The sequence below is a fragment of the Ochotona princeps genome, chromosome 10 (genome assembly GCF_030435755.1).
Source record: "Ochotona princeps isolate mOchPri1 chromosome 10, mOchPri1.hap1, whole genome shotgun sequence".
NCBI lineage: Eukaryota > Metazoa > Chordata > Mammalia > Lagomorpha > Ochotonidae > Ochotona > Ochotona princeps.
In genome coordinates this window covers 59,817,107-59,844,667 of record NC_080841.1, presented here as the reverse complement: position 1 = coordinate 59,844,667, position 27,561 = coordinate 59,817,107, and the positions used below count along the sequence as shown (strand labels likewise).

The 27,561-nt window shown below is 39.9% G+C and overlaps 1 protein-coding gene across 6 annotated transcripts in view; it reads right to left on the bottom strand.

Annotated features, from left to right (window-relative positions):
• The window catches only part of SFMBT2 (Scm like with four mbt domains 2), a 218,236-nt gene that overhangs the window by 78,270 nt on the left and 112,405 nt on the right, over positions 1-27,561 (bottom strand). For all 6 annotated transcript variants that reach the window (XM_058669504.1, XM_058669503.1, XM_058669502.1 and 3 more), the window contains 3 exons: positions 22,796-22,893; positions 4,262-4,363; positions 646-793 (listed from right to left, as the gene is read on the bottom strand). In XM_058669504.1, coding sequence (XP_058525487.1) covers positions 646-793; positions 4,262-4,363; positions 22,796-22,893 — 348 coding nt within the window. The remainder of the gene's footprint in view (positions 1-645; positions 794-4,261; positions 4,364-22,795; positions 22,894-27,561) is intronic.

Genomic DNA, 27,561 nt, shown 5'->3' with positions numbered 1-27,561 from the left:
TCACCTTTCATTTTACTGCTCTCCTTGCTAAATAAATGTTACTCCTAGAGGTGACAAAAAAAAATCACTGAATTATAAGTACAGTAGTTATACAATTTATTTTAGTGCAACACAACAACATATTGTTATATACCTAAGAGTAACTGGACTGTGGAGAAAATATGATTTATGGAGGAAGACAATCTTGAAACCTAAAGCAATACATCAACAGCATTTTGTTGCAATTTTAAAGCCATTTAGACTCAACCAATTAATAACATTGCAACTCTGTCACTACACAAAAGCAGCAGGGTTTCCTGCCAATAATGCAATAACTGATGAGGAAACTAAGGTTGACCAAGTGACTGGAGACATTCAAGGTTATACACCTCACTGGGGGACAGAGCTAGACTTGATTCGAATATCAAGCTAAGAACACGACCATATTACTATCACATCTGAATTGTTTACAACATAAGATCCTCAGATTGACAGATGTCCCCTGATCTTAGGTACTCTTGCAGGGTAGGGAGAGGAAGGGAGAAAAGTAATTATTCTCAGAACTGCACCTATGAACAATACTGAACCCATTTTTAAAAATCTGAAAAAATATATTTAAAACATCTCCTGATTCATCTAAGTCCAACCAACTTTCACAGTACAAACCTTTGGGAGGAGTGAGGTTGACTCCATTTTTAAGGCACCATTGTACTGGCAAAATCCCCAAAGAATCCGCATGGCACAACATTGAGAGCTTACTAGGTTCTGGTCTTAGATCATCAATAGTTACTTGAAAAAAATGATTGTTAAAAACCTAAAAGAAAAAAAAACAGAGCTAAGCATTAATTCTACTAGTATGAAATATTAGCATGGCTTCTACAGACAATTAGTACATTTCATTAAAATGATCTGACACAACCGGCACACAACATGGTTGCAGAATGTTTATCACTGTGATCAATTTACTGGAAAAGGTAAATGAATAATTAGGAGAAAGAATTTTTTAAAAACCAAAGATGTAGAGAAGTAAATCAATAACCACAGCTTCAAGGACATCCAACTGACAAAGATAGACAGACAAACCCCAGCCTAGACAAAAGCCAAGATGTGCAGTGACTGGTCAAAATCATTTACTGGTATCCACTGCAAGCATCAAACTCCTCAGATCAGATCATTTCAGATCCTCCAAGATCTAGCTTGGAAGATGCCCCACCTCTACCTACAGCATATCCATCAGACACTGCATTCTACCCAAGAAGAAATCATTCATACTAAGCATACCGTTACTCAGTGTTTGACAGACAACATCCAATTCCACTGCCACTTTATCAAAAGACTGCATTTTTCAAAATGTGTTCTAAATTTTAATACTGCCAGCCTAGCTGGAATAAAGCACCTTACTCCATGTTCTCAAAGGACCAGACTCAAACCTCTACCAAAATCCTCATGTTTTCCCATGAACTGATAACACAGATGCCTTCCACAACAAATAGTAAGTACTTCAAGGACAGTGGCTTCTTTTGTATACATCAAAGTCTTCCCAAATACTCAGAAAAAGACTTTATATAGGAACTGGATAAATATCAAATGGACTTAAGAAAAAAAAATCAATGAAGAAATAAGAGCAGGAAAAAAAAAGACTCAATTTAAGTGGGAAAAAAGTAGCAAAATCAAATGGAACACAACACTGAAGAGAATGATGGACTTTAGAAATCTACTAGGTTAAACAAACCTGGAAAAAAAAGACAGCTTTCCCAGTTCTTCAGACTTAAACCAGTCTTCCTTAGGAAACCATATAACCTACAAAACTATGATCCCTAGTTCCTTCACTCACAACGAAGCACCTTTGTTCTAAGCGAAGGAGTAGAAAGGTACTTCTATTCTCTATGTTGATTCCAGTCTGGGAGCTTTTGCCTTTGAAAGTTAACTTTAGAAACCAAAGGGTCAAATATGGCCTTTCCAAGGAGGCCATCCTTCACAGCTGTATAAAAAAGCTCTTCCTTCCTCCAACCTACTGTTCGATTACCCTTGTTGTTGTGTTTGTCTGCTTAGCACTTACAATGTCACATGCAAAATGGTCATGTCCCCTCAGTAAAAATGCATGCTCTAATATTCAGCAAGGACTTTCTCTGTGTTCTCAGGGTCAAGAATCATGTCTGAGTGCTTCAGAGATATTTGCTACATTATTGTGACCTATTCTGTCAGACACATAGACGCACAAACAGAGACATACAGATAAGTACACAAAAAGAATGTAATACTGGCAGGTGGCATCCTCTCTAAGCCCCTTAGGACCTTGGGAATATGAGATGAGTGGAATCTCTAAAACTCATTAAAATATACATTAATTTGGATACACTTGAGAAGAAAACTTTAAGAAGCTCATTAAATCTTGGACCCAGCGGCGTGGCCTAGCAGCTAAAGTCCTCGCCTTGAACGTGCCAGGATCCCATATGGGCGCTGGTTCTAATCCTGGCAGCTCCACTTCCCATCCAGCTCCCTGCTTGTGGCCTGGGAAAGCAGTCGAGGACAGCCCAAACTTTGGGACACTGCACCCGCGTGGGAGACCCGGAAGAGGTTCCAGGTTCCCGGCTTTGGATCGGCACAGCACCAGCCGTTGCGGTCACTTGGGGAGTGAATCACTGGACGGAAGATCTTCCTCTCTGTCTCTCCTCCTCTCTGTATATCTGACTTTGTAATAAAATAAATAAACCTTAAAAAAAAAAAAAGAAGCTCATTAAATCCAACAGGGCTCCTGTTCCTAAATGATACAGAACCCCCAGCTCTGAGACAGGAATCCCAAAGCAGTTGGTTAATCCAAGACAGCATGGCTTAGAGTTGGCAGACACAGAAATAGAACCCCAAACGTCTAATTCCTCAGTCAATCATTAAAATAACACAATACGTATTAAATGCATGGATGGTGTCATCATCATTGCTGTCATCTGTCTGTATCTCATTCCATTTTGGAATAACAAAGATATAATCATGCTGTACAACTTAAGTTTTCTCATTTAACACTAGATTCACAATATGCTTGTCTACATTCTTACCTGCTTCCTTTCATTGTGTTTATTTATGTCTTGAATAGTTGTACCATAAAGAAAAACCTCCAAGGGAGAAAGACATGATCTTCATTGTGATATATAATGACAGCACAGTTTGCTATCTCATTCTCAAACACACTACTCTAAAATAATTTTCAGGGTTTGGAGAAATATTTTCAGTCATAAATATCTGCCACAATAAGAATCATCTGATGTTTCATTACACGAAAATGAGTTGTAAACTTGGGGAGGTACTTACCCAGGTTCTATGAGATAGACGTATACATTTCCAATAGCATCATTATACCACACAGTCAGTAAGAGAAAAGTATATATGAAACAATAATTTATATATCTTATGCTTTGTAAAAAGGAAAATGTACATTGAAAAGAAGACAAAAGCATGTTTCTGTAACCATTTTTCATACCCTGTAAGACATCACTACTTCATATCTCAAATTTTATCCACTCATGAAATTTTAAATGACAAGAACATTAAAACATTAGACACTGCATGAACAGTTTCCATCAGGAAAACAAAGTAAAATGGAATTGACTTTAAAATCTTTAATTAAATTCTCCCACTAAAATTCACAAAAGGTCAATAACCAAAATATATGTAGGCTCATAATACTAGATTTTCAGGCTTCTCCCACCATTTATAAGATATTTAAGATAGAAACAAGCAATTTTGATTTTTACCATAAGTGAGTTCACTGAGACTTCTTTTATGGGGAAAGGATATTATAACCCTATAAAACATTTTTGGATCATCCAGAAAACGTCTATACTTGAATAGGTAATTTTATTCAGACTGGCAAGCTAAGGTACATGAGTTTCTCCTTACTCCTCAAAAGTAGATGAGAAAATGAATATGGAAATGATAATTCAAAGAAAACAGAATATGATTCTCACTATTTTCAGGAATTTTCAAAAAGAGATGCTAATCACTACAACCTGTGCAGGAGGAGTAAGTCATTCTTACAATGATTACAGCATTGTAGTAGATAGCTACCACAAGATAAGGAAAATTCACCCTCTCCATTAAAAGAGGTGGCATCTACTTAGACTCACCCTTAAAGCTATCCAGGATTAAAAACAGAACTCAAAACAGTACTGGAGAGAGTCATGTTCCTATGGCTTATTTTGCATTGGCTATGAGTCCTTGCACGAATATATTTCATCTACCCTCACTCTGAGGGTCATAGGAAATGCACAGTCGAGGGAAAACCCACCTTGGTCACTGATGCAGGACAGATATGAAAGGGCTCACTTATATTCACAGTTTCTAGCTTCATTCCAACTGTGAAGAAATGGCTTCTCAGATCTGCATGATCCTAAAAGGAGAAAGAGAATAATAAGAAAGGTGATGTTGCTGTGAATTAACTTGGTAACCATCCTTGAGTATTTTCTTCAGCAACGGATGGAAATTGTTAACCCTCCCCACTTTAAATTTCTAATCATTGCAAAATGCTGCAGATGTAATTATTTTCTGCAGGCTAAATTGCTTTTCCAAGGAAGCAGCAACCAGCCTTTGTGGCCATGCTTACATTTGCACTACGCAAAAAGATTCCAATTATATTGCTTTGATCTTCCGAGATGCTATCAAGAGAGACACAGTGGAGAAAGGGAGCTGGTCAGTTATTTTCCAAACAGCAGGGCTATCTTTAGAAACAGTGGCCTCTTGCTGCTGGAATTACAACACAGGGCTCTCGTGTGTACCCTCTGGGTGACCGTCTCCCCTCAGCCCTCAGTGTCTGAGAGTCTATGGCTTACCAGCCAAGGCAGTAAACCCATGATTTAAGAAAGTGTGCACATAAGAATCCAGAACATCTCTGGAGGCTATCAGAACCCAACTCTTTCTGCATCTAGAGAAACGCCCCATTCTGAATTCACACCTGGCAGGAGGATAACCTAGAAACCTCGGGTGAGAGAGCAGGGCTTCCCTGCCTCCTCAGGAAAAGAAATGTCATTAAGCACGTTAGCTTAACAGTAGAAGAGTTTGGCTGGACTCAGGATCCTAGAACTGATCTTGCTCAAATGGAGGTGACCCCATAACTCCCAGTCTGTATCAACAGTAGTGGATAAATAAACAGATTTGCAGTCTATTCCTTAAGAAGTGATAGCTGCAAATCAACTTTAGTCTTTCCAAAGACATCAATTGAGTATCAAGTATGCAGAAAAAAATTACACACACATCCAGAGACCAAGTACTTTGTTTTCTCTGCAAATCTTGCAAATCTGAGGCGTTTGAATAATTTCCATGATGATATTCTGTATCCAACTCTGACCGTAACACAGAGCTGTGCCTGCTCACACAACCCTTAATCCCAGAGCTGGTCACATCAGTGTCCAATACAAGACTCAAAACAAGGAACTCTCGAGAAAACTCTGTCACACCACTGCTGTCACACCATGCCTCCAAGCCACAAGTACTCTTCCAATGTTCGCATCCGTGGTGTTGTACAATACATGCTGAGTTTGAGTGGAGCAAATAACGCCACATCCTAGGAAGGAAAGTATCAAAGGGACAGGACCATTCTCAATCTTCATAAATTCCTGAAGAACTTACAATCAACACTTTATAAAAATTATACGCACAAGGAAATATTCTTGGGTGCAATAGATGACTTTGATGGTTCATGTTGCAGCCTGTATAAATTCCATAAGAACTTACCATCAACACTTTATAAAAATTATAGGCATAAAGAAAAACACAAGGAAATATCTTGAGGTGTAAGTGATGACTTTCTTTGTTCATACCACGTCTTGCATAAATTCTGTAAGAACTTACCATCAACACTTTATAAAAAATTACATGCCTAAGGAAAAGCATAGGCAAACTCTTAGGTGTAGGTGATGATTTCCATTGTTTATGCTGTAAATAGAGCATTTACTTTTAAATTTGGCTGGGGGAGGTGAATCAGGAAAAAAAAAATAAAATGCAATAGTACAGAAAGCTAAGGCATATTAACACATACCAACCATCATGCCAGTGCTATAATCCACAAATGTGATGAGAGAAAAACTAAACCAGAAATGCTAATTGACATTTATATTAATTGATGTTTTTGTCAGCAACCAAAGCCCCTTGTATCTCTCAGTGGGAAGAAAGTCACATTTGTGGATTTTGGAGGTAAATATTTTCCTCCTTTTAAAGCACAAAATCCTCTACCATCTGAAAATGGGAATTACTTTTAAATTATGACATTATAAATACCCTAAATGTATTCAGCAAGTCTAAGCCCTCATTATTAAAGTATTTGGTAATACAGAAATGGTTCGGGCACCAATGACATATTTGTAATCATCATCAATGACCCGGATGAATGGAAGCATTACCCAGAATTTTTTTCTCTACTTTCCTTCCATGCTACAGCATTCCCTCTCACTACCCATGAATGAAAGGCCAAAGAGTTTTGAGATCTGGCTCAATGACCAAAGGAAATGGGCCATGGGCCACTTCTCCTTGGCTGCCTCCACTGCTACAACTCTCAGAGAAATGTGTGTCCCTCATAATTTACCTCTGTGTGTGTGCTGGAGGAGTGACCTGAAAATAATCTGAGCCTCTGGTCTACCTCCCATCTTCATCACCTCCCTTGTAGTTTATGTGCCCAATCTGCTGCACAAGCCTTTGCTCTGTTCATCCATTTCTGAGCACAGACAGCTGTCTAAACAGGCTTGACACACAGCTGCAGACCTTTTACTTGACTTTGACTACTGAGTCAAATCCACATCCTATACTATACTACAAGCTGTCCTTCATCTGTTGCTTTGTGAGTCAGAGTTGCCAAGAAGCCAACAGGACATTCAGTGACTTGCAGATTTTAAAGTAGTTCTGACTTCAAAGTGTTTGAGGTTAGAGATGGTCACCTTGTAGTGTCGATGCAATTATTCCCCAGCCTATTCCCAAGCATGTTAGATAAGGGATATTCAACCTGCACCAAGTTTTCATTGTGCTATAAATCTTTGTTTGGTCCTTGTTCATGGTTCCTGGCACATGGTTCCTAAACCACTTGTAATTCTCCGGATGATAGAAGCATCTTTTATTCTAATGAGGTCATTCCTGGGAAACACCTAGATAACTTCAGGATGAGGGCAGATGACAAACGATGAGCCAAGATGTGACAATTACAATGGTGAGTTCTCCCCCAGCTCCCAGAATATGGAGAGGGAAGAGAAGCTGGAGTTTAACTTAAATATCAATACCCAATGATTCAATTAATTATGCCTGTATAGTCAAGCCACTTTAACCATGGAAGAGAATTTCCCAGTTGGTCAACATGCTCTGGAGGGTGGTGTACCCCAACTCCATGGGAACAGAAATTCCAATGTCTAAAACTTTCTGGGCTTTATCGTGTATACCTCTTACATTCGGCTGCTCATCTGCATCTTTGTAAAATCCTTTAGAATAAAGCAGTAACTATAAGTAAACTGTTTTCCTTCAGTTCTGTGAGCCAATTGCAAAGCTCAAAGCAAAAGTGATGAAAAGCCTGATTTATAACCATGAGAAGGGAGAAAGGAAAATCCCCAAAGCTATGGAATTATATCATAATTTTTAAAATTATAATAGCAAAAAACATTGGAAAAACAGTGGAAAGTGAGGGCTGGTGTTGTGATGCACACGTTTAAGCTGCCACTTGGGACACTGGCAACCCATATTGGAGTAGCCGTTCCAAGTACTGCCAGCTCCACTCCATCCGGTGTTCTTTTATTGTGCCTGGGAAAGTAGTAGGGGATAGTTCAAATGCTTGGGACCAGGGCACCGATTTGGGAGACTCACATGGAGTTCCTGGCTTGTGAATTTGTCCTGGTCTAACCCTAGCTGTTATAGATATTTGGGGAATAAACCAGCAGATGGGTGATCTCTTTCTGTCTCTATCCCTTTCTCTGTCATCTTGATTCTCAAGTACACAAATAAACATTTAGGAAAGGACATGAGGTAAACATGCCCAAGATTTTTCTTTGGTTTAGAAAATAGAGGCAGTCTTTTGGCACTTCATACTTAACTGTTGGGGTCTGTGATACCCAGGGTGTGATTTGTGTCAAAATTAAACTGAACCATAGGACACTGATGGTGTTCAGAGTCAGGGAACAGCTTGCTGTGGAAAAGATTCATAGAGCATCCTCAGAAATATCTGGGAGGGAGGGGAGATGGGGGAAGGGAAGCAGTTGACAGAAAGACTTCTCACTTGTAGAAACAGATCTGACTTTGTTTCAAGCTATGCAAAACCCCCAAGACTACGCATTTAATATACCAAAAACAAAAAAACAACAACAAAAAAAACAAGTCAGGCATTTGGAGAGGTGGTAGCATTCAAACAAGCACAGATATGCTATATCTGTATAACTGTATCCCATCCTATTTAATTTGAACTTAAAATTTTAGAAATGAATCTTGAAATTGTAAAAGGCATTTATCATCCAGTGCTAATTTCTACTTTCTCCAGATTACTTTTTAATTCTCACTTTAAAAAACATCTTTCTCTAACCATGTAGATATCTCCATCTGTTTCCAGGGTAAATGAACCTGGTAGGGATTTCAGATATAAGAGCAAAAATGTTTAATGATTAAGGGTTTCACTAAGACCACTACTTTAATGTTTATGTTATTCATGAGCAATGATGTCAAGAACTTTTTACTATAAAAGCAGGACAATTTTTTCCAAAGGAGATTGCAACTGGAGACTCAGATCTTGGAAGACTCTGAGACACATGGAAAATAGCCATGTTGTCTGTGCGTCACTTTCTAGCAAATGCCAAATTCACTTGCTTAGATTAAATGGTTCATCCAAGAAAGACCTCCATAAACATTTATTCCATTAAACTGAAGAAGAAAACAAAACCAGACACTCCTTGACATCTATTCCAATTTTGTGTTCCCTGATTCATTCAAGAAACCTTCATTAGAAACTACAGAGATACCGTACAGTAGGATTCCAGGAGCTGCATGGAATATATGCAAATATCTACATTTCTCAAGGGAAAGAATGGAAAGACAAGAAGCAGCTATGGCCCAAAATAAGTTTCTGAATGAATTCTCTTACTTCTAATATAGGAAAAACTATCAGTTTGATCATGGCAGTCAGACACCTGATAGGAGTAGATTTTACTTTAAATATTAAGTATATAACTCAGAGTGATAAACAGAAGATTCTGGAAAGGGGGCACAGTAAACCTAGTGAAGAAGGTTGGGCCTTAAATGCTGATTGGAGGCATCTGAGTATGATCCAAGGACAAAAGAAGGTATCTGACACTACTAAGAAATGTCAAGTTTTTAAGACAATGCAAGACTTCAATACCCACAAATTCCAAATGTGCCAATGGACACATTTGTTAGGTTCTGTGAATTTTAATATATTATAATATATAATATTATATTATATAAATTATATAATATTTATATTATATAAATTTAATATATTATAATTTATAATATTGTGGAATAGTATATGAGGAATAGTTTGAATAACCTCATCAAGAATTACATGTTTTCATTAAGACCATCTACTTTGGGCTGTTAAAGCAGTTATGGTATATGCAGTTGCTTATACAAACACTCTGCTTATACTCAATGTTCAGAAGAGGGAGTTCATGACTGCTGAAGATGATCTACAACTTGTTATCTACTGACAGAAAAAGGGGAAATTGCTATGATTCAGAAGATATCCTGGTCTTTGCCAAACTAGATCACAAGTATTGGGTCAAGAATCAGCTCATTCCTGATATCAGGCCAGATTAGTGTATACCTTCAGTGTACTTGCAAACACTGTTACCACATGCAGGAAATGCAGCTTAATGAAATGGAGTAGAGGGCCAGGTAAACCGTTTACAGAAAATATTCTCTTTAATAAATGTCAGCACTGTCATTCCCAAGCACATTTGTCTCTATCCATTTTTATTTTTGCCTTAAAGTAGTTTTATATTGATCAAATGTTAAATGCTATTCATTTTATTGAAGGTCTGTCTTCAGAGGCTACAGTAACAATCCCTTCAGGGAATCTTATTTTCAATCAACTAACATTGGAAACGAGACTCTATGCACACCAACTTCATATCTCTGTTCAGTTCTCATCAGCTACACTTCGCCCAGAACTCAAGCAGCTCTCACACTCTACCAACAACAGTGACTCTGCCCTAAGCCCAATAAGGAAGAATAAGTTCAAACTAATTAATACAACAAAATTGCAATGTTCTTGGAGAGGGTTTTTGGGTAAGAAAACCAATTTTAAAAATCATCGCTTAATCTGAGTCCCACAGTGGAAAGGAATAGGAACTTGTGCAGCGCAGCAGCAATCTGAACTTCAATCTGTTAACTCGGACTCTTCTTTTTTCCTTATGTTGATAAGAAATAAAATAGGGAAACCAGATATCCAATTCCTCCCACCACAACTTTACCAAGGTAAAAAAAAAACCCTTGTTGTGTCTTACACTTACACAATACAACTGGACAGTTTAATTTTCTCAGTTCCAATATGCCAGTTTCTTTGGCCTACAGGGAGCTCAGAGCATTCATAAGCTGCTTGTCAAGGTTCAAATTAATTTGCATAATTTCTAAGACTAGGCTTCAGTGAAGTCAATGAGGGGTTTTAATTAGTATTGTATTTGAATTGATATAAAAGAAAATGCACTTTAATTTCTGTATTCATATCAGCATGATCTGCCATGCTAAAGAAAACAGCCCCATGTCATGTATCAAATGGTTCATCTTTCCGTCGAACCAATGACCCACTGCTCATAAACTCATTAGGAAATTATTCTGGTAGTATGGGCTGCATCTAAAAACAGACACTGGATGCCACTGTTTATTAAATCAATAGTATAATTACACTTCAATTTTACCACATCATCTAAATATATCCAGTGAAATATTTCTAACACAAAAAAGTAGTGGAAAAAAATCTATAAGATGAATCACTAATATATACTTCCATGCTTTACTAATAGCTGCAAATAGTAATTTGATCTGCTACTGGTGCATTCAATCAAGTTAAAAAAAAATACTAGTGGGGAAAAAGTAGGACCATATTATTAGTCACTGCACGATATGTTACAGAAGGTGATACCAGGTCTATTTTACAGAAAGTCTGAAAACTGGCACTAGGTTGTGAGAATTCAACGGCAATGAAAATTTATTTCACTGTCCAACACTTAGCAACATAAAAATGTTAAGCAAGTGGCAAAAAGTTCAACTTTCCTTATAGTACCTCCATGAGAAACCCAGAGATAACTTAGCAGTATAAACAGCAATGCACGCTCCTCTTTCTCCTTGTTCAGTTCACTCTTCCTACATGTAAAATGGCTTCTCCTGTTTACATGGTAATGCTGTGGGCAGTCTGCAGGCTTGCAGAAGGCTCTGGCAACAGCTCTGTTGATCACCTTTCTTCCCAGCTTCACAACCATGAGCAGAATGGGGCAGACACAATGACTAAGGGGCATCTCTCTGCTCCTAAATGAATGAGTCAACTGTTATGGAAACATGACACAGGTCCCTGAAGGTCCCTGAAGTATCCCTAAGCTTACAGATATCACCCTCCAGAGAAAGGAAGATGAGCTGGCACAGGGCAAATCTTCTCCACAAAGCAGACTGACCTTGGGTTTGGTCCTCAGTAGGCACTGATGCTCTAGCTACTGAACCCAGGGAACTCCAAAATCCCTATGGGCCTGGCACGATAGCATAGTGGTTAAAGTCCTCACCTTGCACACCCGGGATCCAATATGGGTGCCGGTTCTAATCCTGGCGGCCCCGCTTCCCATGCAGTTCCCTGCTTGTGTCCTGGGAAGGCAGTCAAGGATGGCCCAAAGCCTTGGGACCCTGCACCCGTGTGAGAGACCTGGAAGAACTCCTGGCTCCAGGCTTCAGATTGGCTCAGCTCCAGCTGTTGCGGTCACTTGGGGAGTGAATCATCAGACAGAAGATCTTCCTCTCTATCTCTCTTCCTCTCTATATATCTGCCTTTCCAATAAAAATAAAATAAATCTTTCATTAAAGAAAAAAGTCCCTATGATGTTCAGCCCAGAGTGGCAAACACTCCACACTGGAAAGCACCCACTGTAACCATGCCTGCAGCAGACAGTTCCAGTCTCCAGAGCCCATGTCCAATCACAGCTGCCCTTGGCTCTAATCAACCAATCTGCTTTCAGATGAGGAAGTGTTCATTCCTTAGAACAGTTTTCAACCCCAGCACCACTGACATATAGGGATTTTGCTTCGGAGCAAAGAAGCTGTCTTGTGCATTGTAGAATATTGAGCCACATGACCGGCTGTTTCCCATTAGACGCCAACAGCACCTTCCAGTGGTAGCAAAGTGTGTTTAGAAATTGCCACATGTGCCCTGAGGGGCAAATTTCCCTGCATCCCACACAAAAGAGAAATGGCAAGTCTTGTTAAGATACCTGAAGTGTAATTTCTGCCCTCCCCATATCAGTGAGCTTGCACCCATCACTGGATTTCTCTGAGTGTTTATCACCAGCTCTGGTTCATCCTTGAGTCTTCTATTTTGTCAATCACGCAAAACACCCCTTTTGATCTTGACTCAGCTTGAGACTATCTCAGCAAGACCTGGAAGTCCCTACTTGACACTTGCACTTTGTCACAATAAGAAATTGATTAATTTGAGTTTTCTTAGGCTTATTAGGCAGACTAAAACATGTACTGAATCAGGTTACCATCCATGTAATGCAATGGCATATGAAGAATACCTAGCACAATGTCTGCCACTCTGTTGGTGCCCAATAATTACAAGCAATCATTAGCCCTGTTCCCCCACTTCCCACTAGAGAACGGATGGTGGTATGCACGGGAATTCTTCATGCTCTCATTTTTCTTTCTTTAGCTTCTTTCTCTGCTTTCTGATGCTGTCCCAAGGGATGAAAGGCTCAATAGATATTAACCTTTGCATACTGGAGTTACATGAGCACACAAGGATGTTATGTAGTTACTTTAAGGAAAACTGGGATGGTAGGGAAAAGATTTAAACCTGTTGCAATCTAGATAATCTTGCAAATGACTCAGATATCACTTCAACCATGATTTTCCCACCTACGACTTTGCCACTTGCAAACCATCTGTTCATAAAAGGCATTGCAGACTTTGAAGGATGGCCTAACCTGCAATCGATTTTTCTGTATTTGGAAGGGGGTGGGAGGGGGTGGGTGAAATCATTCCATATGACGTTATAATTGTCTGAGTAATAATATTTAGTATTAAAACTCAGAAGAGAATCCTACATAGACGAGAGAATTATAATCTATCCTCAATGATTCTTATTGATCAAGAGAATTCAAGATCTAAAATAATTAAAATAGGGTACAGCAGGCACTTCGAAATGTTTCTAGGTTTGAAAAACAAGAAATTTACTCCCTCACACCCGACACCTCATTTACCATTGACATTGATTTCAAGCTAATATTATCTTCTTTCTCTGCACCTGTAGTAACTGGAAGAAGCCAGTACTAGCAGTGGTAAATAGAAGCCACTTGCGAGTGATAATTCCCAGAGCATATAACTGGAAGTTGATAATATTGCTAGATTCCTAATGTTCAGAATTAAAACAAGTCACTGTATAGCAGACTGCAGGCAGTAGCATTCACCCTTACAATCAAGCAATTGTTGCAGCAAGCTCTTTATAAATGTCTGGATTCTTTTTTACAGTTAACATTTACTGGTTGACCAAAGCTGCCCTCTTTATTACATCTCTTACAAGATTTTCTCCAATACTCATAAAAACTAGATGGCCTCTACAGTCCTTTCTAGCCAATGTAGTTTATGAGGTGCAGTTCAAGGATCCATGACACGTAAACAGTGGCCACAAGGAAGCTGTACCTATCACTTCTGTAAGCAGAAGGAGCAGGCATTAAGTAAAAGGAACTTCCCTTTGCCTTCCCAAAGCAATCCTCTTCAAGTCTGCAAACACGAGTCCATCACCAGGAGATCACATGACACAGGCACTTTAGAAGTTATGCTTGCAAGCCTCAGCAGGAGGATGGTCCATACAGACCACTGAGGAAACTCACAAGCAGGAGCTGGAATTGAACGTGCTGGTTAAGATGACTGTGTCCCACTATAGAGTGCCTGGGTTCAATAGTCAATTACTGATTCAAACCTCCAGTGACTGGATCCCTGCCATCCAAATGGGAGACCTGCATTAGGTTCTGTCCCCCAGTCTCGATGCTCTGGTTTCTGTGAGTATTCGGGGAGTTAATCAGCAAATAGTACTCTTTCTCAACCCTCTTACCCTCCACTCCCTTCCTCCCAAATAAATAAAATTAAAAAGAAAACCCACAAGTTCAAATTACACAAGAGGGATCACAATGGGGCAGTCAATAATCCATCTGATAAAACATTCTTTAAAAGAATCATTTGTTTGTAACTTGATGAAAAGGAGCTAACTAACATTTACTGCTAAATGACCTGAACAAAAATAGTAAGTTCTGTCTCTACAACAACATCTTCAAGAAAATGCTAGAAGATTAAATATCTCACCTGAAAAGTCAGACTGTGCTACAAGCGCTTCATTATGTCTGTACTTAGCTGCTGAAGACGAGAAAAGGAAATCAATCACCACAGAAACTGTAGCCTCACAATCAGAAGGGAGCAGCTTGCCTTTCTTACCCCTTTGGTTGTACTAGATGGAAGGACAAATTAAACATTTTCTCTGTTTACCACACTCCATCTTCTCTCTATCTCTTACCTCACTCTGAGATCTTAAAATACAGAAGACATTTCCTCCTAACAGTTAAACCTACCACCACACACACAGGTACACAATTCAAAGTGGGAGACATTGCAAGATGCAGAGTTCTCATGTGTTATGAGCAGAATGAACACTCTTGGAGGAAACAAAACACATGTACCGAATGTCTTTATTTCTCCTTTATTTGTATAAAGAATAACTAATGGCATTATACAGTATATATTTTCATCAGCCTTGTCTCTATTGTCCCTTCCCTTGGTGCATAAGGCACTAACAAACAGGAAAAGCAAGATACAAAAAAGAGCATTGCAGGTGCAGCTTAAAAACAGGAAAAACTAGAACAAACTTACTGACTTGCCACCACCCCAGCCCTTTTTTTACAGATTCCAAAAGTGTTTAACTCATAAATTCTGTGCGCGCGCGCACACACACACACACACAGACACACACACACACGTGGATCTATGTAGCAGATACCTATGTCAATGATATAAACATAAAACCAAACCTCTTTTCTCACTAATGTTGTTACACAATTTTATCACTATACACATGTGACACAGTACACATAAACAAATATGGATCTTATAAGTAGGTTGGTTACATGATGTGGCCTCTCCATGCAATCAAAACTATGGTAAACATGAGGTGTATGGAAGTGTTGCTGCTATATTGTGACATCCTCGTTTACAATACATATTTCATTTATTTGTGAGACAGAGAAAGAAACCTCCCATCTGCTAGTTCACCCTCCAAATGACCCTAACAGTAGAGGCTGGGTCAGGTCAAAGCCACAAGGAATAAGGAATTCAATCCAGGTGTCCCACTCGAGTAGCAGAAATTCATCTACTTGAGTCATCACCTCTGTCTCCCAGAATGCACATTAGTAGGAGTGGGAAGCAGGAGCATAGCTAGGACTCAAACTCAGGCACTTCAGTATGGATGCAAGTGTTCCACGTGGCTCCTTAAGTGCTAGGCCAATACTTACCACCGATTTTCTGTTTATAATTAGGAGTACAGTCTAAAATCATGGTAAGAATTCAGTACAATAAATGCAGGATATGTAACAGTTGTTTGCCATCATGATGAAGCATTTGGTATTATAGTTAATTATAATGCGATCCTTCTAGATACTAGCCATGCAAGTTTGGCTATACCGGTTTCACAAGGAACAAAAGTAAAGCATTGTACTATGATCTTATGATGGCTACAAAGTCACTTCAGTATGGGGAATTTTCGGTGCTGTTATAGTCTTGCAGGAGCGCTAGGCTGTATATGCCGTCACATTGAATGCATTGTCTCTAAATGACACATGATCAAGCATACATCTAATCAACTGTGAGTTAAATTCAGTCAAGCCTTGGTTACACGGTCTTGACTCATTTTAAACTCCACCATAGCCACAGATATTGACTAGGGATTGATTAGGAACGCAATAATGGAAAGAACAGTAGTTACAGTAGTGAGTGTACACATCACCTCAAAAATCACACTTTTTCTCAGCTTCAAATCACAGAAAATAATCTAGAAGAAATATGTGGTTTTCACCCAGTCACATCACATCTGTTCAGATATAATGCATAGCTAAGAAATGTGCTATCTTGGAGCAGCATTGCAATATAGAAGAAACATACAACAAAGTAGAAACCAGCCATCTGAGTGCCAGCTCCGTCATAGCTCCAAACGGTTCTCTTGAGCTTATTCTTCAAGTTCATTGCCTTTCCATCGATCCATTTGTTTAATAAGAAAACGACATATAACAGCATCGCAGCAGGTTACTATAAGATCAAAAGTGGTAACGAGATTTTAAAAGGAAAAATTCCCAGCTCCCACATGATACAGGTGAGTCAAGACTCCGCCTAATCTGTGCTCACTTTCAGCAAGAAGCAAATGTTGAGCAACGAGAATTTGTAGAACATGATGCTTTCTTGTGTTTAAAATTGAGTTGTTCTCTTAATTTCAATGAATCTGTAATATCCTTGACAACATGAATGTCTTCCTACTTTTAGATGGAAACTTCCTCGAAGTATTATTAATTGACCATAAAATTACCCACCATACCAGGGAAATCACTCCTCTTCTCTTACACAATCATAGCCATTATTTTAAGAACTACAACTGGGAGGCTCATTTATACTACTAAAGACCATTTCTGAGCATCTAATCTTCTAAGTTAACTTTCGGGACTTATTTATTCACTAATCCACTCATGAAAAGTTACTGGAAAGAACTTCACTTGTTCCAGATATTGCTGAAGGCACTGAGGGAAAAACAGTCATACAGATAAACAGTGTTCTCTAGAGCTCATATTCTACTAAGAGGCAGATCTATTAGTAATAAACAGTAAAGCAAAGCAAAGTGGTAGGTACAGCATGTGATGGGAAGATGGCCCTAGAGTGCAGTAATTCTGATTTTAAGCAGCAACCTGTAGAAAGGAAAGGAATCATGTAGGAACCTGGACTTACTTTCCAAGCAGACAAGACAGACTCAGTATGTTTTTGGAATATAGCAGTGCCTCATCATTCCTGAACTGCTCATATCAATGATCAGGTGTCTACTAGGTACCTAGTTTCCTTCTAGAATTCTGGCATCTGGTCAGGTGCTGGGCACAGGGCAACTCTAAGCAACAAGCCTCAGAGGTGCTGCCCTGTTAAAACCCGCCTTTTCTGACTATACCGCATCCCTTCACTAGAAGAAACTGCACACATGCATTAAGACAGCAACTGCAAAGTCCTCTGCGTGACCAAACCTGGGGTGGAGGAGGGACCCTAACACAGAAATGTAAGGAGGAGACAAGCACTGAGCTTGATTGTCTTTAACTGTAAATTCCTTCACTCTACTGCAAATCTCTAAAGAGTTTATTCAGAATGTCAAATACCCTGAGATGTTTAACATCTTCTCAATGAAAATAAAAGCTTTTGGCAAATTTCCCTTCTTTATTGGATAAAATGGATCACATATGTTAACACCATTTTAAATGTGTTTCCCCTTACTACTCTAAAGTGTGGTCATGAATAAAGTTAGCAGGAGAGCACTTGCGCTCCCCAGGCTGTAGTTTCACATTCCTCTAAGGAAAAGACACTTCATTTCCACAAACTGGAAAATTGGGAACTGCTGTTTCTTCTTTGTACAGCTTTTTGATGGATATATGACTTGTGAGTGAAGCTTCTCTAATTTCAACATGTGCAAACCAGTGGGATCACAGATGTAAAGCAAAATTTACAAGACCTGAAGAGAATGAAAAGTAACACTAATTACAGGAGCTGCATAAATGTTGGCCACATGCAGCATTATGCTAAGAACCAACAGTCATTTTCTAACTTCCTTTTTTGGAAATATCTAACATCCCCAAATATCATTTAATCGCATCTAGGCAGACATTGACCTTGTCAGTGTGGGGTAAGAAAGGGTTCACTGGCCCCAAAACACTGAATCAATACTGTGATAATTTTGCCGTTCTATGGCAGAAACAAACTCAGGCATACCTAGTCTAATGCTTCTCTGTGATGATAAAATGAAAAGCTTTTACTGAAATTGGGACATTTTTCTTTGGTTGACAGTTGAAGTTAATGGTGACAGCAATGCGGAGGTTGCAAAAACAGATAAATACTACAGTACTGAATAAGCTTTTATCTATTTGTTAAGCTATCTTTCTAAACTGATTCTTACAAATCAGATTTGTTTTTCTACTGAAAGCTGACAATTACCCAGATTTGTGATGCAGGCAGACCTCCCTAACCTAAAACCCAAAGGTGTACAGTACAATCACCTGCACATCAGGATTATTTCTGACAAGTTAATGTTAACACATATAGAGTTTGAGGAATGAATCATTGTAACTCTAAATAATGAAACTGATTTTCAGGAAAGAAATTTTCATTACTTTTCAATCAAATGAAATTTCAAATTTCCCTCTGCTCCTTGAGACATAGACAGACAGAGCTTACCCACTGTTTCACCCCTCAAATAGTCACCATTGCCAGGACTGGGCCAAGGCCAAAGGCAAGAGCCACACACTCAATACAAGCTTCCCAAGTGGGTGGCAGAGACTCAGCTACTTGATGTCAACATTGCTGCTTCCAGAGGGAAGGAAAGTGGAATCAGGAATGGAGCTGGGAGTCAATTGTAGGTACTCAAATGTAGGACAGAAGTGTCTGAACTGGTGTCTTGACTATCAGGTCAGACACATACCTCTAACAGTTTTTCCCTCACCTTTTAATCATTTCATCAATTACTTATCTTTCAACAATGTATATACATTGAATATTATATTTATTTTCCAAATTAAATCAGATTTCCAGTGAACTACAATATTGAAATGCTACTCAAGTGAAGAGCAAATAACAGAATAACAGGCAAGACTTATTTTTGTAGTTCTTCTGTTGGAATTCAATTCAGGAAAACCAAACACGAGCTTGATCCAACTGTATGCATAGACATGGACACACACCAACAACAACACAGGTGGTAGACACATCCCCCAAAATGAGAAACCACAACATAATGAAACTCATTCCACCAAAGCACTTTTTCTCAAAAGTGCAAAAAGTAACAAAAAGAATTGCTTGGAAATATGCTCATCTCTGGCCACTAAATGTTCACTTTGACTTCTGTCTAGTAACAGCAAACAATGTGGCAATTTCCTATAATAAAATCCATCTCGGGGTGGTTCACCGCTGAATTAGGGCATATATTCCATAATGAAAGAAACTAGAAATAAGTCTGCTGCTGTGAAACAGTGATAAACAGTGCTAAGTGGGAAAAACCACTGTGTTCGTGTGTGTGTAAGAGAGACAGCTCTTTCTTTGAACTCTGCAAGGCAATATCACTTGCTTGAACTCAAATTTAGAGAAATTTTCTCATTTTTTTTAAATAAATCAAGCACCTGCTAAGATATTTTGATTCTCCTTCCCTATGCCCATGTCATTTCTCTGAAGTGGAGAAACTCTCAGTAAAACACTAGTATTGACTCAATAGATTATCAAACACACATGCAACATGGTAGCACTGGGTTGAAAAGTGTCCTGTACGAATTCCTATCTACCTGAACTCGTAAAGGTCACTTCATTTGGAAGTAGGGTCTTTGTGGATGCAGTGGAGTCAAGATGAGGGCATGCTCAGCCAGGATGTGTCCTAATCAAATGGCCAACGTCCTCTAAGAAGAGATAAGTTTGGATAAATACACAGAGAAGAAAAATTCAGGCGAAGACTGAAGCAATACTGCCACAAGCCAGGGAATGACAAATGGCAGCCACTGAACAGTAAAAAAGGCATTGTGGTATAGCAAGTTAAGCCACCACCTGCAACACCAACATCCTATATGGGTATCAGCTCAAGTTATGGCTACTCCACTCCAATCCAATACCTTGCTAACGTGCCTGGGAAGCAGCAAAGATGACCCAAGCACTTGATCAAGATGTATGATACCCTTGCATCCACATGAGAGACCAAGATGGAATTCCTGGTTCTTGGCTGTGGCCTGGTCCAGTCCTGCTCATTGTAGCCTTCTGGAGAACGACCCCAAACCCATGGATGGAAGATCCTCTCCCTCTGTCTTCCCTTCTCTTTGTCACTATACCTTTCAGAGAAAGAAAAGAACGAATAGAGGGAGGGAAGGAGGGTGGCAGGGAGGAAGGAATGAAGGAAGGAACTTTTTATGTCACAGAGGTCCCCAGAAAGAGAGTGGTCGTACATATCCACATCCTGGTTTCAAATACCAGGCCGCAGAAATATGGGAGAACGCACTTCTGTTGTTTCAAGCCACCCAGCTCAGTCCATAGTGACTTACTTCAACAGCCTAGCAAACGAATAAACTGCTTATTCTCACACTCTCATAATTAAGTATATAAACATATACTCCATACAAAATATGGCTAACAATCTGCCCATTCCTCTCCCATAGAACTGCAACAAGAGAAAACCTTTACAGAATTACCTCACCTGCTTTAAAAATATATGCAAGTCAATACAGCCAAGTAGTATTTATGAAGTGCCACGCTATCCACCCTGTCCTGTGTTGGGCCCCAAGGTAACAGTCAACATCTGCTCTTAAAACAGCACTTATGAACAAATATTAAATACAGTTATAATGTTTGGGCACTCTATCAAAATAGCTGTCTTTCTCACAGGAAGAAATTAAAGTTAGGACAGAAGGTGACTGCATTTTGGAAAATATAAACAAAGCATTAAATTCTAGGATCAGGTGAAAGAATAACTGCTTCACAAATGTTTAATGGATTTGTTAAGTTTTAATTAGAAGTATAATAGGGTGATTAATGTTTATGTATTAACCTTTTAAGTGTGAGTATTCAGAGTTGTAAATAATAAACTTGCATATCCATTTAATCTATAATTGTTAAATCCATGAGTTAAAATATTTATTATGTTCAACAATTAGTCCATTTATTTAACAAATATTTATGGAGTGCTACTATAGGCAAGGAATCACACTTCCAATATGAATAAGAAAGATGTGGTCCTTATCTTGAGCTTCAACATTAAGGCAAAGAAGACGACTGTCATGCAAAGAATCACCAAAGGACCATGCGCAACTGTGATGGAACCTACTGGAACCCATTAGGAGCACTGTGAGGCACCTCTGGGGCCGCATGCTCAACTGGGCTGGGGACAGTGGCCAGGGCTCCAGAAAAGATTCCTTTAGAGTACTGATGCATATTGATGTCTGAATTTGAAGGATGAATAAGAATTCTGGATACACAAGGCATTGCAAGTAAAAAGGCCAGTGTGGCTACCATCTGGCATCCCAAGGATGGATGCTGCACAAGACCAGACCACAGGCAGAAGCAGAGCTGACCTGCACCAGCCTGCGCATCTCACAGAGAGATATACAAGGTTTATTTTACCTTAGAATCCAAAACAAGAAGAAATTTTAAAATAACAGTGCCAGGTTGTCAGACAAATTAATTTTGGTTCTACCTAGAAACAAAACGGTAGTCAAAAGATTTTAAGGACACAAATTTACTTAGCAGCAACAGTGGTATGGAAGCTTAAAAAAAAAAGGAGACTAATGAACAGGAAGTTAACTACACATTCAGTAGAGCCAAATGAAAGCGCTCATCAGAAAAGCCAAGAACCAGCCTAGAACCTACTGCAGAGGACATCAAGTGTGCCTGAACATGGAGGTCAGGGAGGTAAGGGGGAATCAGGGCTCACGAAGTATCTGTTCAGCAGCAGGGAGACCCCACACAGTTTCTTCCAATCCTACTCTATAGAACCAACCTCGAAGAGGCAGAGGTCTGAAAGTGCTAAGAGGCAGCAATCCGTCTCAGTCGAGATAGGTTTCAAGAAGCCGCACATTTTGGTTAAAAGCCCTGATACTCAGCAGACGCCCAGCACAAGCATCCTGAGCCAGCAAGAATGCTGAGTGATCACATGAAGCATCATGGGCTGTCATTTTTACCAAACAAAACACAAAATGATACTTGCTCTGTTTTGCTTCCTTGGCAGGAAGGGGGAAGGTGAACATGTAGCTCCCCACAGCAACTGACTATGGAGGAAAAACTAGGACCCTAAAAACTTCATCAGCACCTTGCTATGTGAGACTGTGGAAAACAAACCACAGCACAACACAGATCAGGTGTCTAACATTCCAAGGGGAAAGTTGCCAAAAAGTAACTTTATTCAGCAGTGCGAAAAAATGTGATGTTTAAGACTTTCTGGGCGGGGCGGCGTGGCCTAGTGGCTAAAAGTCCTCACCTTGAACGCCCCGGGATCCCATATGGGTGCCGGTTCTAATTCCGGCAGCTCCACTTCCCATCCAGCTCCCTGCTTGTGGCCTGGGAAAGCAGGCCCAATGCACTGGGACCCTGCACCCATGTGGGAGACCCGGAAGAGGTTCCAGGTTCCCGGCTTCGGATCGAAGCGCACTGGCCGTTGCGGCTCACTTGGGGAGTAAATCATCGGACGGAAGATCTTCCTCTCTGTCTCTCCTCCTCTGTGTATATCTGACTTTGTAATAAAATAAATAAATCTTAAAAAAAAAAAAAGAAAAGACTTTGTGAGTGGGTTGTACTTTGAATACAGTAGATCAAATGAGAAGAGCTCATATCTTACCTTAAACACTTCCATTGGAAGGGGAAACTTTGCCGCATCAATAAGGGATTTTTCCAGAGCACATTTCCATTCAGAGGTCATCTTCAAAGGATAGATTTCTGTATCAACAGCAAAGCACATAAGAGTTTAAGGACTAAAATGGTCTTCAGGGCAGTTCCTTCTTGAAATTTCTCTTCCCAGTCTTCCAGCCCAAGTCAGCACATTCAGGAACCATCGAAGTTTACACTGTGCCCACCATAAAGGGTCACCTGCTAAATGAATTTTCTGAAATTAAGTAGTAACTTGGGATCCCTGCTATCAGATATGAAGAATAACCTTAATAGCACTCTTCTTCAGGGAACATTTGTATGTATTTTACTGACATTCTGTAAGTAATTTAATGGTATTAATCACATAAGCAAAATACTCAGCCACCCATGGTACACACAAATTCACATATCACCCCAGCAGCAAAAACTATTGATGAAGAACTTATTATCTGGTAACTTTCTAAACTACAAACAACTCCTATCTGATGTTTGCAGTTATTACAACATAGTTCTCACTAAATCTCTAAGCACTTCTATGCCCAAAATAGTCAGCATAAATCAAAAAATTATTAAAAACTAAATTAAAATTTAGCAACTAACTTTTTTATTTACACTAGAAACATTGCTAACAACACATGTTGCCCATATTTTTCCCCAAGTGGTTAGGGCAAAAGATTTATGAATGGAGCTGACACAGTCTGCATACAAAATTAAAAGAAAAAAATGTTGAGCACTGTTTTCACCTATTGCTGAAACTGCACGGGGAATTTTATGACCTGATCTCAACAGATTTAAGACTTTATCAAAATAGGATTTGCAGAAGCACTCAGTGGAAGAGGATCTATTTATACCCTCCCTATATCAACTCAGGCTACTTCAGACAGATAGTTAGGATATGAATATGAATTTAACACAGTTTAAAGGTAACACTCAGCTTTTGGGGCTGTATTTTTAATTTCTTGCACGTCTGCTTGTTAACAAGGAGCTATATATTTTCATCCTCACAGCTTCTGAACTCACCTTAAGCTTCAAACTCCCTCTGTTTCAGCCAATTCTTTAGGCTTTTCTGGCCATAATAGTAGACATTAAGGTTTACCAAAACTAGTCAAATTTTCAACACATTGCCCATGGGCATTGCTTGTTATACCAAGACACATAAAGGGTTAGTCACAACAAACTACTTCTATGTGTATATATTGTCTACAACCCTTCCTGGTTTCTAGCATTTCTTGTAGACTCTACTATCTCAGAAGAATCTTTAATTTTCCTATGTAGCATTTCCATGCCAGAAGAAAAACAGAATGTGATTCCTTCTAATAGTATGTAACATGTTTAGGCATAAAATAAAGCTTCAGGCAACACTTCCTCAGATTGAAAAGAAGGTATTGTTTGTAATAAAGTTTCCTCTCAGAAAGCAAAGGACCTGGGTCTTGGAGATGTGAGGATACCCCAGAAGGCACTATTGGTTCAAGTTCAAGGGCACTGTCTGGAGACCTTAATGAAGAGAGAGGCAGCTCAGAGGACTAGAGTGGGCAAACCCCAGAGGATTCTGATGCAGCTGTTCAAAGGAGGCTGGGAAGAGACAGCAACCAGGAGGCCAGACCTCAGGACATGACCCGACATGAATTAGTTCTATTTTCCTGCCATCTGGGAGAGTCCAACCTCAGATTAGTAAGAAAAGGACCAACTTGTGAAAAATGATGCAAATCTCCAAAGCCAAGACTAAAGACAGGATCTGAAGACACAAAGAGAAAAAAAAAAGAAAGACTAGAGTCCATAATTACAAGGAATTACATCCTTGTCTGGGGTCACTGAGCGAGGGAACCTATGAGACAGGAAATGAGGGTAAACGAGTGGTAAAAATGGAATCAATCCAGGTCAGGGTCACACCATAAGAACACTGGGCAGTGACATGCAGATCCCAGCAGGCCTGGCAATGTCCTCTTGACCCCAGCCAGACACCTGGCACAGCCAGATTCATCTATATGGCTGACTACTCCATCCAGGAGATGCTGCCTTCCTGGGCCTCCAGCTCAGCCACAGTCATACCAAGGAACCCAGTCTCCATATGACTCCTACCTCTGCCCTGTGTCTTCTTTCCAAACTGGAACATAATCCTCCAAAGGCGAGGCATGCCTCCCTCTGTAGAGCTGAAACCTACAGTCAGTGTGACCACGTTGCAATAGGCTAAATATCTGAACAATGCCACCACCACCAAACAGTATGTCCTTTTAATGGTGTTGCTTGTGGTCCATAAACTTTTCAGTACAACCAGAGCACCTCTCTGTTCTGACATGCCTCCACAGAAAGCAACAACTATAAACCGGATCTGTGAGGCACTTCAGCAGGAAGCATTGAAGTTAGATTCAGAAGCTACCTGACTACAGGAACTACCCAAAACAAATTTTTAAATAGATTTTTAAAAAGCCAAGGGACATTTGGAAGGGGAAAATGGAGAAAAAAATTACTAGAAACAGAGAAGAGGGAAAAAAAATCTTAGTAAGCCTCATGGCTCTAAAAGGCTATAAGAAACATTTCCCTTATGGGCCCGGCGATGTGGCCTAGCAGCTAAAGTCCTCGCCTTGAACGCCCCAGGATCCCATATGGGCGCCAGTTCTTATCCCGGCAGCTCCACTTCCCATCCAGCTCCCTGCTTGTGGCCTGGGAAAGCAGTCGAGGACGGCCCAAAGCTTTGGGACACTGCACCTGTGTGGGAGACCTGGAAGAGGCTCCTGGCTCCCGGCTTTGGATCGGCGTGCATCGGCCCGTTGCGGCTCACTTGGGGAGTGAATCATCGGACAGAAGATCTTCCTCTCTGTCTCTCCTACTCTCTGTATATCTGACTTTGTAATAAAAATAAAAATCTTAAAAAAAATATATATATATATATAAAGAAATATTTCCCTTCCAAACATGTAGAAGTAGGACAGCAAGTGGGCCATCTTCAGTGACCCTTCCTCTGAAGGGCCTACTTACATTTCTTAGAAAACCAAACTATTCTGTAATACTCTGATCACAGACTGAATGCCTAAGAAATGCCAGTCACTTGCCATACATTATACTCAGCAGCCCTATAAAGGTGTAATTTCCCTCCACTTCACAGGATGAGGTGGCTGCTTCTCTGTCCTTTCCTCTCAACCCAAGCACCAAACTACTGCTTCAGCACATGGACCACACACTGCAAGGCGCAATGACTGCATCTGTATAAAACCCTGTATCTTCTCCTACAGTTTGTGAAAAACTAACATCCCAGCTACTTTCTATTAGCTATTTCTATTATATCTGTCTATTTGTTCTGGACAGTTGAGAAACAGTTTGCCCTTTAAAAACGTCAAAAGAACAAGTAAAGCTAAGAATTATGATCATGTTCAACAACGTGCTAGCATCAGCAGGCATGCATTGCAAAAGCCTATTCATGCCATATTTTCTCCCTTTTAACACCATCCTTCCAACTCCTCACCAATCATCAGTGCTGACCAGCTCTCATTGATTGAGCGATCTTTGTGAATATATCAACCTGATACTTTCTACATAGGTCTGACATTTTGTTCCTGCTCACAATTCATTGACAAGAATGGTGCTGCCATGTAAGTTGCACAAGTCAGACACAGATTAGGGATTCATGTACACAAACCTGAAATATCAGATTCTGTTCCCATGTGTAAAACCCAAGAGACACTGCCTTACATCTCAGTGTTGTTGTGTCACTAAATGAGGTGGAGAATGCAGTATCCTTCTGGAAACTACTGAAGAACAAAGGGATACAAGAAGTCACATGTTGAGTGCCTCTATTTTCTTCTCATACATAACCTTATCATTGACAGGTTAAATGTTGGGGAAGGAAGGCAGCGTTCTGGCACAACACATTAAGCCAGGGCTTGCAAGTTTGACATCTCATGTAGGAGTGCCTGGATGCTCCACTTCCCACAAGACCTTCCTGCTAATGCACCTGGGAAAACATCAGAACATGGCCCACGTACATGACGTCTGCCACCCATGTGGGAGGACCAACAGGGATTTCATGGCTTCTGACTTAGTCTGCCGCTGTGCTGGCCATTGGAACCATTAGGGGAATGAACCAGTGATGATGTAAGACTGACCGTGTGTGTGTGTCTGTGTGTGTGTGACCATCTGTTTCTGTTTCTCTCTTCCCCTCTGTGTCTCTTCTTTTCACAAAAACAAATCCGTTTTCTATGTTGCAGACGTTCTTAACAATGGACACTTATTCAATCTTCAGAGACCCTCAAAGCTCATTAATAAAATAAATGACTCATGCCCACAAAATTATAAATTTAAAACATAATTGATTCTTATATTATAAAAAGACCAAATTATCTAAGGAGGAAGAGAGATGATGAGCAAACACTTTAAGAGTCTATGGGAGGCCCGGTGGCGTGGCCTAGCAGCTAAAGTCCTCACCTTGAACGCCCCGGGATCCCATATGGGCACTGGTTCTAATCCCGGCAGTTCCACTTCCCATCTAGCTCCCTGCTTGTGGCCTGGGAAAGCAGTCGAGGATGGCCCAAAGCTTTGGGACACTGCACCTGTGTGGGAGACCTGGAAGAGGCTCCTGGCTCCCAGCTTCGGATCGGCGCAGCACCAGCCGTTGCGGCTCACTTGGGGAGTAAATCATAGGACAGAAGATCTTCCTCTCTGTCTCTCCTCTCTGTATATCTGACTTTGTAATAAAAATAAATAAATCTTAAAAAAAAAAAAAAAAAGAGAGAGAGTCTATGG